At 54.7% G+C, this 13,591-nt stretch overlaps 1 protein-coding gene across 1 annotated transcript in view; it reads left to right on the top strand.

The window, feature by feature from the left end:
- The first annotated feature begins 8,739 nt into the window (after positions 1–8,739).
- The window catches only part of TSPAN15 (tetraspanin 15), a 50,066-nt gene continuing 45,214 nt past the window's right edge, over positions 8,740–13,591 (top strand). Inside the window, exon 1 of the mRNA XM_075323521.1 lies at positions 8,740–10,432. Within this exon, the coding sequence (XP_075179636.1) occupies positions 10,346–10,432 (87 nt within the window). The 5' untranslated portion in view covers positions 8,740–10,345. The remainder of the gene's footprint in view (positions 10,433–13,591) is intronic.

Genomic DNA, 13,591 nt, shown 5'->3' with positions numbered 1-13,591 from the left:
AGTGCCCGCTCATCACTAGTTACAAGTACCGAGCACCCGAGCATGGTAGTGCCCGCTCATCACTAGTTACAAGTACCGAGCACCCGATCATGGTAGTGCCCGCTGATCACTAGTTACGAGTACTGAGCACCCGAGCATGGTAGTGCCCGCTCATCACTAGTTACGAGTACCGAGCACCCGAGCATGGTAGTGCCCGCTCATCACTAGTTACTAGTACTGAGCACCCGAGCATGGTAGTGCCCGCTCATCACTAGTTACAAGTACCGAGCACCCGAGCATGGTAGTGTCCGCTCATCACTAGTTACAAGTACCGAGCACCCAAGCATGGTAGTGCCCACTCATCACTAGTTACGAGTACCGAGCACCGGAGCATGGTAGTGCCCACTCATCACTAGTTACGAAGACTGAGCACCCGAGCATGGCAGTGCCCGTGTGCCGCCCCCACACTTGTAGCAGCCGGGCTGCTCGGATCCGAACTCGCTGTGTGGATCGAGGGATCCTCCGGACCCGGGGGTCACGCCAAATGTAAAGGGGGACGTAGTTGTACGGCTTTGGCCGTATTCAGTTCGTGACACCACTCACGGTGTGTGGTGAAGTGGGAAACCACCGCTGCTGTTGTGGGGCACCTGGGGGAGATGTAGTGGCAGCTGGATATTAACCCCTCCATGGGTAGCGATGGTTGCCCCGGGACCCAGTGTCTCTGTGCGTTGGCAGGGGCTTGCGCACCCGGACGTACCAGCGGATGATTGGTTACTCACAATTAAATGAATCACACAAGTCTTTTGGTAAACCAAGGTGCTGGTGGCCGGCCGCCACGGCCGGTTGTACTCTGGTCCCCGACCCGGGCTGGTGGTCGCCATCTTTTCCCTCTGCACTGTGTTTGCTTGTGTTGGACTTCCCGGTATGGAACACTGGAGTCCGCTCCCATCTTGTTGTGTACCTGAGGAGCCGTGCCGCTGACCCGTGGGATCTATGGGCCCTGGCGGTTGCCCTATCCCTCGCTGTGGGTGGTTGTCTGCTTTTGGGACTTTGGTTGGGACAGGACCTATATTCCTGCCCTCAATCGGTTGATTAGCTAGGCCGTTGGATCCGGTGCTGGCTTCAGGGTCCGAGTACCCACTCTGTGCACGGTTTCCGGGTCGGGTCTCTGGTGTCGGTACCGGTGGGCTCCAACCCTGTCCCGGTCCACCTCGGATCTCCGGCTGCCGTCTTCCTGTCGCCTGCCGACAGAGACCACCGTCTGCCACCTAGTCAAGGTACCAGGGCTCCAACCCTGGCACCATTCAACTTGAGCTTCTCCTCTGCTGGAGCTACACCTAGCCCCAGCCTCCACTCCTCTCAACTCGAACTACAACTTCATCTGTTTGTTTTCCCGCCCCGGGCTGTCTAGACCCCTAGGTGGGTGTTTCCTAACCACCTGGTCTTGCCCTGAGGGGGGTGACTAGGGTTTCTGGTCGGCTGTATGTAACACTGTGGGGGATGGTGTTATGCGGGGGCCTGCTGTGTAACTACCTGGTTTTGCCAGGGCGTCACATTCCCCCTTGGTTTAATACAGACCGTCCGCAGGCTGTCCGACCACCAACATTTATTTAACTGGAACTGGAAATAGAAAAAGGAACAGTTTAGAAGTATACTAACATTAAGCACATTAGTTTTCTTCCCTTACAGGAGGCACATTGCTTAAACGTTGCACATTTAAACCGGGACGGGACGGACCGGGTCCTTCTCACCGCACCCCCACCCAAAACAACCTGCCCCCTGGTGCCACCGCTAAGCACTGGTGCGTACCCCTTGCCCAAGTCCAGGACAGGTCCGGGTGTTGCCCTTGCGGGCCTGGTAAAAAGTTCCTTACCCGGCAGTCTTTTGTCACGGGCTCCAAGTCCGGGACCCCTGGTCTGGAGGGTAGCCACCGGTCTCAATGGTGACTGGGCCTCGGCCTACTCTACCGCAGGCCCTTCCTCCAATCAGCCTCTCCAGAGACTGCAGTAGGGTGAGAAGGGTGGTCAGGGACTATTTACAAGGCCCAATAGTTTTTGGGTTGGCTTTCCAGTCCAAAGTTGTGGTCCATTTTTAAAACTTTTCCAAACTGGGAATGGTCCCATCGGGGACTTGTACAACTGGGGTAGCTGGGGTTCCACTACCTCTGCTTCATGGGGCCGTATGGCTCACCCGGCACCCTGGGTTCGGCACTCCTGGACCAGCTGCAAGACATCCCGGAGCTCTGAACTTCTATCGGGAACGGAGGTGGTATAGCAGGTGATGCTGTCGCTCCGGGGAGCTGTGCCTGGCCGGCACTCTCCCACCACGTAGGGAAAAGGCTCCGACTCTGGGCAGGCCAACGAGGTCGGGATGGTCTGGGTACCTCTCTCCCGACGCGGCGCTGTATGGGCGGCTCGGCTCTCACGGGCCCGCACCATGGCCACCATTCTCCGGACCTCCGCTTTTCATTCCAGTACCTGCTGCAGCGGCTGCGATCGCACCCGGACACAGAATCTCGCTAGCTCCCGCTCCAGCCAGGCAGCGGTTCCCATTGGTAAGCGATCTGATTCCAGTTCTTCCGCAGGAATCACCACTCCGCCTCAGGGCGCCGCCATTCCAGCGGTCGGCGCAGCTCCACCATCGGGATTAGGCGCAGACATCTTCCCGCTTCTCCCCCTCGGTCTTTTGCAAGCACTCCCTCATGCGGCTGGTTAGTTTCGTCTTCGGCATCATGGTCTTCCTTCCGGCTGTGTTCCCAAGGGGCGAGGCTTCAGCTTTGCGCCCTTTCTCGGGGGAGAAGACGCTGGGCTGTAGTTTTTCGCACCTAAAAATGGCGGCAAAATGGCGACTTCTGGAAATTTTTCAACGGATCACCGCTGACTGTCCAAATCAAGGCGCACTTCCACCAGGTAGGTGGATGGGTTACAATCCTGTTTCAGTTTTTGGGGTGTGCCGCCCCGCAGCCGGGCTGCTCAGATCCAGACCCGCTGTGTGGTTCGAGGGATCCTCCGGACCCGGGGTCACGCGGACATGCCAAATGAAAAGGGGGACGTAGTTGTACGGCCTTGGCCGTATTCAGTTTGTGACGCCACCCACGGTGTGTGGTGAAGTGGGACACCACCGCTGCTGTTGTGGGGCACCCGGGGGAGATGTAGTGGCAGCTGGATATTAACCCATCCGTGAGTTGGGATGGTTGCCCCGGGACCCAGTGTCTCTGTGCAGGGTGTGGCGATGGCAGGGTCTTGCGCGCCCTGACGTACCAGGAGATGTTTGGTTACTCACAATTAAATGAATCACACGAGTCTTTTGGTAAACCTCTGGTATCGGTACCGCCGGGCTCCAGCCCTGTCCCGGTCCACCTCGGATCTCCGGCTGCCGTCTTCCAGTCACCTGCCGACGGAGACCAGCGTCTGCCACCTAGCCAAGGTACCAGGGCTCCAACCCTGGCAACGTTCAACTTGAGCTTCTCCTCTGCTGGAGCTACACCTAGCCCCAGCCTCCACTCCTCTCAACTTGAACTATAACTTCATCCGTTTGTTTTCCCGCCCCGGGCTGTGTAGACCCCTAGGTGGGCGTTTCCTAACCGCCTGGTGTGCCTTTCTTGCCCTGAGGGGGGTGACTAGGGTTTCAGTCGGCTGTATGTAACCCTGTGGGGGATGGTGTTGTGAAGCCCCTCTCACCTGCAGGTCAACTCAGGGTCTTCACGTGCTGGAACTCTTCTGGCAAACAGGTATGTCAGGTTAACTTCAATAGGAATCGTGACGCCACTCTCGGTAATTGCGGTCAGGGGGTGACCACCACTGCAGTTTAGAGAGCGTCTGGGGCTGATGGTAAATGCAGTCTGGTGTTGTGGCCTCCCGAGAGTGAGGCTGGCCCCAGGGGCTCAAGTGTAAGTGCGTAGTACCACAGGTCACAGAAGAACTCACACAGGCAGTAATGTCTTTCAGGATTTTTACTCACTTTCAGATGGTAGGGTGAAGCAACCCGGGCGATGCTCTGATGAACCAGGTGGAACCAGGTATCCTTCAGGCTGACCCAGGGGTGACTGTCAACTCGTCTTCCTAGCCCTTCTTGTTTCGGATGACCCCTGACTTGGAGTACTGCGGGAATCACCCAGGGAAGTCGCAGCTGCCTTTTCTCCCCTTTCTGGCCCGTTTGCTGGCAGCGTGGACCAAGTAGAGATGGCTTCTTGCCCTGTCTCACTTATGGGCCCCATAAGCTTTGCTGCTGATGCTGCGGACTCTGTGTAGGTTGGTGAGGCACATTCAGCACCCTCACCAGCAGGTTTAGCAGACCGAATACTTGGTTTGTTGCTCTAGGGACCTGTTTCCCCGTGCGGGCCTGGTCTACCAGGAGTCCCCTTACTCAGTCACCTTGCTTCTCCCCGAGGTGCCTTTCAGTCTGACTGTGTGGTAACCGAACTCCCCCGCCGACAGCCACCACACGTGCAGGGTCTGACTAGTGACACCGCGCACGTCCTCCTTCTGCAACTGCACACTGCGCTTCCTCACTTCAGACTGGTTCACTACTACCTCCCCACTGTGCCTGCCACTGCAGCCTAGCAACCAGCTTCTCCACCCCACCACTAGCTGACATATGGAGGACATGCCCCCTCCTGGGTGTGCCCAGGGGTCCCCTCTATGGTGTGTGTGAGAACTAGCCACTATGTGACTGTGTGTCCACACCCTAGTCAGCCTTTGGGATTACCTGTTTGTACTGACCCAGTATGGGTGCAGTACTCAGTGGTGCCTGACCAGGTCAGGGGCGCCACAGTGTTATACGGGGGCCTGCTGTGTGACTACCTGGTTATGCCAGGGAATCACACCCGCTCATCACTAGTTACGAGTACTGAGCACCTGAGCATGGTAGTGCTCACTCATCACTAGTTACGAGTACAGAGCCCCCGAGCATGGTAGTGCCCGCTCATCACTAGTTACGAGTACAGAGCCCCCGAGCATGGTAGTGCTCGCTCATAACTAGTTACGAGTACTGAGCACCCGAGCATGGTAGTGCCCGCTCATCACTAGTTACGAGTACAGAGCACCCGAGCATGGTAGTGCCCGCTCATCACTAGTTACGAGTACAGAGCCCCCGAGCATGGTAGTGCCCACTCATCACTAGTTATGAGTACTGAGCACCCGAGCATGGTAGTGCCCACTCACCAGTAGTTACGAGTACAGAGCCCCCGAGCATGGTAGTGCCCACTCATCACTAGTTATGAGTACTGAGCACCCGAGCATGGTAGTGCCCACTCATCACTAGTTATGAGTACTGAGCACCCGAGCATGGTAGTGCCCGCTCATCACTAGTTACGAGTACTGAGCACCCGAGCATGGTAGTGCCCGCTCATCACTAGTTACGAGTACTGAGCACCCGAGCATGGTAGTGTTCGCTCATCACTAGTTACGAGTACAGAGCACCCGAGCATGGTAGTGCCTGCTCATCACTAGTTACGAGTACAGAGCACCCGAGCATGGTAGTGCCCGCTCATCACTAGTTACGAGTACTGAGCACCCGAGCATGGTAGTGCCTGCTCATCACTAGTTACGAGTACTGAGCACCCGAGCATGGTAGTGCCCGCTCATCACTAGTTACGAGTACTGAACACCCGAGCATGGTAGTGCCCGCTCATCACTAGTTACGAGTACTGAGCACCCGAGCATGGTAGTGCCCGCTCATCACTAATTACGAGTACAGAGCCCCCGAGCATGGTAGTGCCCGCTCATCACTAGTTACGAGTACAGAGCCCCCGAGCATGGTAGTGTCCCCTCATCACTAGTTACCAGTACTGAGCACTCGAGCATGGTAGTGCCCACTCATCACTAGTTATGAGTACTGAGCACCCGAGCATGGTAGTGTCCACTCATCACTAGTTACGAGTACTGAGCACCCGAGCATGGTAGTGCCCGCTCATCACTAGTTACGAGTACTGAGCACCCGAGCATGGTAGTGCCCGCTCATCACTAGTTACGAGTACTGAGCACCCGAGCATGGTAGTGTTCGCTCATCACTAGTTACGAGTACAGAGCACCCGAGCATGGTAGTGCCTGCTCATCACTAGTTACGAGTACTGAGCACCCGAGCATGGTAGTGCCCGCTCATCACTAGTTACGAGTACTGAACATCCGAGCATGGTAGTGCCCGCTCATCACTAGTTACGAGTACTGAGCACCCGAGCATGGTAGTGCCCGCTCATCACTAATTACGAGTACAGAGCCCCCGAGCATGGTAGTGCCCGCTCATCACTAGTTACGAGTACTGAGCACCCGAGCATGGTAGTGCCCGCTCATCACTAGTTACGAGTACTGAGCACCCGAGCATGGTAGTGTCCGCTCATCACTAGTTACGAGTACTGAGCACCCGAGCATGGTAGTGTCCGCTCATCACTAGTTACGAGTACTGAACACCCGAGCATTGTAGTGCCCGCTCATCACTAGTTACGAGTACTGAGCACCCGAGCATGGTAGTGCCCGCTCATCACTAATTACGAGTACAGAGCCCCCGAGCATGGTAGTGCCCGCTCATCACTAGTTACGAGTACAGAGCCCCCGAGCATGGTAGTGCCCGCTCATCACTAGTTACGAGTACAGAGCCCCCGAGCATGGTAGTGTCCGCTCATCACTAGTTACGAGTACAGAGCCCCCGAGCATGGTAGTGTCCCCTCATCACTAGTTACCAGTACTGAGCACCTGAGCATGGTAGTGTTTGCTCATCACTAGTTACGAGTACTGAGCACCTGAGCATGGTAGTGTTTGCTCATCACTAGTTACCAGTACTGAGCACCTGAGCATGGTAGTGCCCGCTCATCACTAGTTACGAGTACTGAGCACCCGAGCATGGTAGTGCCCGCTCATCACTAGTTACCAGTACTGAGCACCTGAGCATGTTAGTGCCCGCTCATCACTAGTTACGAGTACTGAGCACCCGAGCATGGTAGTGCCCGCTCATCACTAGTTACGAGTACTGAGCACCCGAGCATGGTAGTGTTTGCTCATCACGAGTAATTACATATAGCTCAATAACTGCTGATTCATAGAAAGTAAAGAATGACTTAGCTAGAAGAAAACAAGAAAACTGGGCAGGATCAAGTCCTGAGAAGGCCAAGAACCATTCACATCGCCTGGAAAAACTTTTGCCCATTTCAGTTTATAAACCTGACAGCATGTACCAGGCTATGGCTGAGCTCTGTGGTGAGGGCTGCATCCTCCACTATGGCTGAGCTCTGTGGTGAGGGCTGCATCCTCCACTATGGCTGAGCTCTGTGGTGAGGGCTGCATCCTCCACTATGGCTGAGCTCTGTGGTGAGGGCAACATCCCCCACTATGGCTGAGCTCTGTGGTGAGGGCAACATCCCCCACTATGGCTGAGCTCTGTGGTGAGGGCTGCATCCTCCACTATGGCTGAGCTCTGTGGTGAGGGCTGCATCCTCCACTATGGCTGAGCTCTGGTGAGGGCAGCATCCTCCACTATGGCTGAGCTCTGTGGTGAGGGCAGCATCCTCCACTATGGCTGTGCTCTGGTGAGGGCTGCATCCTCCACTATGGCTGAGCTCTGTGGTGAGGGCTGCATCCTCCACTATGGCTGAACACTGTGGTGAGGGCAGCATCCTCCACTATGGCTGAGCTCTGTGGTGAGGGCAGCATCCTCCACTATGGCTGAGCTCTGTGGTGAGGGCAGCATCCTCCACTATGGCTGAGCTCTGTGGTGAGGGCAGCATCCTCCACTATGGCTGAGCTCTGGTGAGGGCTGCATCCTCCACTATTGCTGAGCTCTGTGGTGAGGGCAGCATCCTCCACTATGGCTGAGCTCTGTGGTGAGGGCAGCATCCTCCACTATGGCTGAGCTCTGTAGTGAGGGCTGCATCCTCCACTATGGCTGAGCTCTGTGGTGAGGGCTGCATCCTCCACTATGGCTGTCCTCTGGTGAGGGCAGCATCCTCCACTATGGCTGAGCTCTGTAGTGAGGGCTGCATCCTCCACTATGACTGAGCTCTGTAGTGAGGGCTGCATCCTCCACTATGGCTGAGCTCTGTGGTGAGGGCTGCATCCTCCACTATGGCTGTCCTCTGGTGAGGGCAGCATCCTCCACTATGACTGAGCTCTGTAGTGAGGGCTGCATCCTCCACTATGGCTGAGCTCTGTGGTGAGGGCTGCATCCTCCACTATGGCTGTCCTCTGGTGAGGGCAGCATCCTCCACTATGACTGAGCTCTGTAGTGAGGGCTGCATCCTCCACTATGGCTGAGCTCTGGTGAGGGCAGCATCCTCCACTATGGCTGAGCTCTGTGGTGAGGGCTGCATCCTCCACTATGGCTGAGCTCTGTGGTGAGGGCTGCATCCTCCACTATGGCTGAGCTCTGTGGTGAGGGCTGCATCCTCCACTATGGCTGAGCTCTGTGGTGAGGGCAGCATCCTCCACTATGGCTGAGCTCTGGTGAGGGCAGCATCCTCCACTATGGCTGAGCTCTGGTGAGGGCAGCATCCTCCACTATGACTGAGCTCTGTAGTGAGGGCTGCATCCTCCACTATGGCTGAGCTCTGTGGTGAGGGCTGCATCCTCCACTATGGCTGTCCTCTGGTGAGGGCTGGGTGCAGTGACAGTCAGGGCTGGCTCTGTGCACTGTGATCACTGGGGATCAGCAGGAGTCAGCTGATGCTGTGCGCTCATACATGGACACACCTTGGGAGGAGGCTCAGCTAAAGCTGCCATAGCCAACCAATCCCCTGGCAGAGCCAGCCTCCAGCAAGGGAAGCCCCATCGCTTGCCAGGGGGAACCCACCCAGTGCAATAAGCCGACAGGGATTTATTTTGGCCAACTCCTGCACATTGCACTCAGCTGATGGCTGCGCACATCTCAGCGCCGGATAATCCCGCGCCCTGCTTCCACGGGTGACTCAGAAGTCATCAACAACAACAACACTGCACTCACATCCACAGCTCCCACTACACCCCACACAGCTCCCACTACACTACACCCCACACAGCTCTCACTACACCCCACAGCTCACAGTACACCCCACACAGCTCATAGTACACCCCACAGCTCACAATACACCCCACACAGCTCCCACTACACCCCACACAGCTCACAGTACACCCCACACTACACCCCACAGCTCCCACTACACTACACCCCACACAGCTCCCACTACACAACTCCCACTACACCCCACACAGCTCACAGTACACCCCACACAGCTCACAGTACACCCCACAGCTCACAGTACACCCCACACTACACTACACAGCTCCCACTACACCCCACACAGCTCACAGTACACCCCACAGCTCCCACTACACCCCACAGCCAGCCTCCTGATCACACCCAGTGCAGCCTGGCTCCTCCTGTGCCGCTCACACCCGGGAGATCCCTGCTACCTGCTCACATTCATTCTGCACTGAGTCACCTGTGGCTGCTGTGACAGGGAGGTGCTGGACGGGGGGTTCTGCTGCGGGTTTCCTGCTTCTTCAAGGAGTTTGCACCACTCTACCTGGTCTGGAAGGAATTAACCTGCTCTACCTCTGCTGCAAGAAGACCCTTCTACTCTGCAAGGAGCTTCCACCACCCTACCTGGAGTTATAGAAAGCTCCCCTGCTCTATTTGGGCCCCTGTACTTCACCTGAGCTGCAAGGAGCTCCTCTCCTCTATACTACCTGACCTTCCAGGAGTTCCTCTCTTTTCCCCTACCTGAGCTGCCAGGAACTCCTATCCTCTACACTACCTCAGCTGCCAGGAGCTTCTCTCTTTTCCTCTACCTGAGCAGCGAGGAGCTCCTCTCCTCTGCCAGGAGTTCCACTCTTCTCCTCTACCTGAGCTGCCAGGAGTTCCTCTCTTCTACACTACCTGAGCTGCCAGGAGCTCCTCTCTTCTACACTACCTGAGCTGCCAGGAGCTCCTCTCTTCTACACTACCTGAGCTGCCAGGAGCTCCTCTCTTCTCCTCTACCTGAGCTGCCAGGAGCTCCTCTCTTCTCCTCTACCTGAGCTGCCAGGAGCTCCTCTCTTCTCCTCTACCTGAGCTGCCAGGAGCTCCTCTCTTCTCCTCTACCTGAGCTGCCAGGAGCTCCTCTCTTCTCCTCTACCTGAGCTGCCAGGAGCTCCTCTCTTCTCCTCTACCTGAGCTGCCAGGAGCTCCTCTCCTCTACTGTACCTGAGCTGCCAGGAGCTCCTCTCCTCTACTGTACCTGAACTCCTCTCTTCTCCTGTAAATGAGGGACTAAAAGGTTCTCCTCCACGTGGACTGCAAGGAAAGTTCCTTGCCTACCTGAGCTGCAGAGGCCCCCCTGGGCACAGTTACATACACCTGTGCCATTAGGAGTCTGGGGTCTCACTTTCCTGGAGTGTACGGAGCCCCCTGACCTGTGCTCATGGCTAATGAAGAGGTTCGTTACTGCTCCAGATTCCCATACCTGTGCCTGAAGTTCACCCTCATTGCATACAGCACTATATTCTGGGTAAGTTGCTTGTCTCTTGATGAACTGTATGGTGCGGGTGTAATTACTTATGGGACAGCGGTGTGCAATATGCTCGCACTATGACCCATCCACTGTAGGTGTGTAGCTTAGGCTGCGTTGATGTGTCCAGTAATCATCTGTTGGAACGGATCTGTTGGCAAAAAAAATTTCTGAAAACACAACTTTTTTTTTTTTTTTTTGTCCATTTTGAAAAAAAATTTTTTCGCATGATACGTGGTTTTGTTTTGTTCTTTTTTAACATGGGAGTCTATGGAAAACGGATCCGTTAACTGATTGCTATAAGCAGAAAACGCAGAATAAACAAAGGGAACAAAAACGAGTCAGTTATCGGACCCGATTTCCACAGATTCTCGCGTTAATAAAACAGATACTGCAAAATCAATTTTTTTTTTTCAAAATAGACAAAGTTGTTTTGCAGAACTTTTTTGCCGCTGGATTAATACTGTATTCGTTCTAACATGATTACTGGACATGGGAACTTAGCCTTAAGCGGGCTTTACACGCAGCGACATCGCTAACGAGATGTCGTTGGGGGTCACGGAATTCGTGACGCACATCCGGCCTCGTTCGTACGTGTCACACACGACGACGTCGCTAATGACCAAAAATACTCACCAGATCGTTGATCGTTGTCCGGTCGTTGTAATCCCGATCGTTGCTGCTTTTGGACGCAGGTTGTTCGTCGTTCCTGCGGCAGCACACATCGCTACGTGTGACAATGCAGGAACGAGAAACATCACCGTACCTGCGTCCTCCGAAGTGGGCGTATCTTTCCTTCGGCTCATCTCCGCTTCTATTGGCCGCCTGCCGTGTGACGCCGCACGAACCGCCCCCTTAGAAAGGAGGTGGTTCGCCGGCCACAGCGACGTCGCAGGGAAGATAAGTCCGTGTGACGGGGCCTAGCAATGTTGTACGCCACGGGCAGCGATTTGCCCGTGATGCACAAACAACGGGGGCGGGTACGCTCGCTAGCGGTGTCGCTGCTTTCACACCTCCGGTTTTAGCAGAGCCGGCCAATCCGGCTCTAAAACCTATGCAACGGATGTGGCGACAAAACCGCATCCTTTTGCATAAGTTTTTGACATGCGGGCCGTCCAGTTTTTGCCGCTTGCGGCAGGCTACTGAGCATGCGCAGTGGAAAAAAACGCAGGCGGCGGCCGGATGCGGCGCGATGCAGTTTTTTTTGCCGGACAAAAAAACGTGCCAGGCAACGTTCCATCCGGCCGCCGCATCGGCTAAATCTGCCACATGCGGCAAAAACCGGGCGGAACGCAAGGCCATGCGGTACTATACGGCACTAATGTAAGTCTATGCAAAAGACTGCAAACTGCGGCAAAAAAAACGGTTGTGTTTTTTTCTGCAAAGCGACGGATTGTGCCGCACAGGAAAAACCGGATGTGTGAAAGCAGCCTTAAGCTGGTGTCACACATAACGACGACGACAACGACGTCGCTGCAACGTCACCATATTCTGTGACGTTGCAGCGACCTCAACAGCGACGTCGCTATGTGTGACACATAACAACGATCAGACCCCTGCTGCGAAATCGCTGCTCGCTCCTAAATGCTCCAGGTCATTTTTTGAACGCTGCTATCCCGCTGCGCCATGCTGATAAGCTGATAATCCTTTTGTTTGACACCGCAGCAGGGACGCTACGCTACGTCTGAAACCACACAACGACCGTCGACGTCGCTATGATCGCTGCTCCGTCGCTGCTTTTTATACCATGTTTGACAGCTTACTAACGATCATCTATGGTCGCTGCTACGTCACAGAATATGGTGACGTTGCAGCGACGTCGTTGTCGTCGTCGTTATGTGTGACCCCAGCTTTACTCTGTATGTGATGTGTGGTGGATTCTGTTGTTTTCTGTTATCAGCCATTCCAGGCTGGGTATTGTTTTAGGTGACAATCGTTGATCTATGAAATTTTTCCATATGTATTGATACTTTATGGGCACATTGCATGGACCAAAGTGACTCCAGGATTCCTACAATCTCTTGGATCGTTGTTTTTGCAGCGCAGGCCATGTCCTTCGTGTGCCTATATGACTGTAGGGTGGTATCTGAATTGCTGGCAGTTACATATTTGCTTACTGAATAAAGGTAAACTGCACGCAGGATCAATGAAACTAGCCGGACCAGTTGGAGGGGATCCATTAGCAGTTACCTAACTTCCTAAGTCTAGGTGTGTTTCGCCTTGCAAGTCTACAGACTAGAACTGAATCTGGACTTGGCTGCTTTCTTCTAGGAACAGCACCACACCTGTCTACGGGTTGTATCTTTTAGGCTACACGGGGACATGTCGGGGGAGACACTGAAATAGCAGCAAGTCATTGCAACATCGAATGTTCTCATTTCCTACGGTGTCTAATTGCACAGAGAAATAAATGTTTCCAAATGTATTGGATAGTCTTTCGCATGGGACACTTCAATGCAACTCGCACACATGTAACTTGATTGTTCCTTTTACAGTAAAATCACAGCTCTAAAATAGTTGGCGGACGCAAGTTGCACCAATGATGTACGATGCATGCCACCGTGTACCTTAAAGGCTGCTTTACACGCAGCGACATCGCTAGCGAGCGCACCCGCCCCTGTCTTTTGTGCGTCACGGGCAAATCGCTGCCCGTGGCGCACAATATCGCTAGGCCCTGTCACACGGACTTACCTTCCTAGCGACATCGCTGTGGGCGGCGAACAGCCCCTTTTCTGAGGGAGCGGTGTGTGCGACATCACACGGCAGGCATCCAATAGAAGCGGAGGGGCGGAGAGCAGCCCCATGAACGACACGCCCACCTCGTTGCCGGAGGACGCAGGTACGGTGTGGTTCGTCGTTCCCGGGGTGTCACACGTAGCGATGTGTGCTGCCTCAGGAACGACCAACAACCTGTGTCCTGCAACAGCAACGATTTTTTGAAAATGAACGACGTGTCAACGATTAGGTGACTATTTTTGATTGTTAACACTTGCTCGTATGTGTCACACGCAACGAGGCCGGATGTGCGTCATGAATTCCGTGACTCCAACGCCATCTCGTTAGCGATATCGTTGCATGTAAATCCCCCTTTATACCAGATACAACCTGTAGAGAAGGTTACCATTGTCTTTGTTACAAAGTGGCCATGTTTTTCCAACA

Source organism: Anomaloglossus baeobatrachus, chromosome 9, assembly GCF_048569485.1.
Source record: "Anomaloglossus baeobatrachus isolate aAnoBae1 chromosome 9, aAnoBae1.hap1, whole genome shotgun sequence".
NCBI lineage: Eukaryota > Metazoa > Chordata > Amphibia > Anura > Aromobatidae > Anomaloglossus > Anomaloglossus baeobatrachus.
The sequence above is the reverse complement of the archived record's forward strand: the minus strand, read 5'-3'. Positions and strand labels throughout refer to the sequence as shown.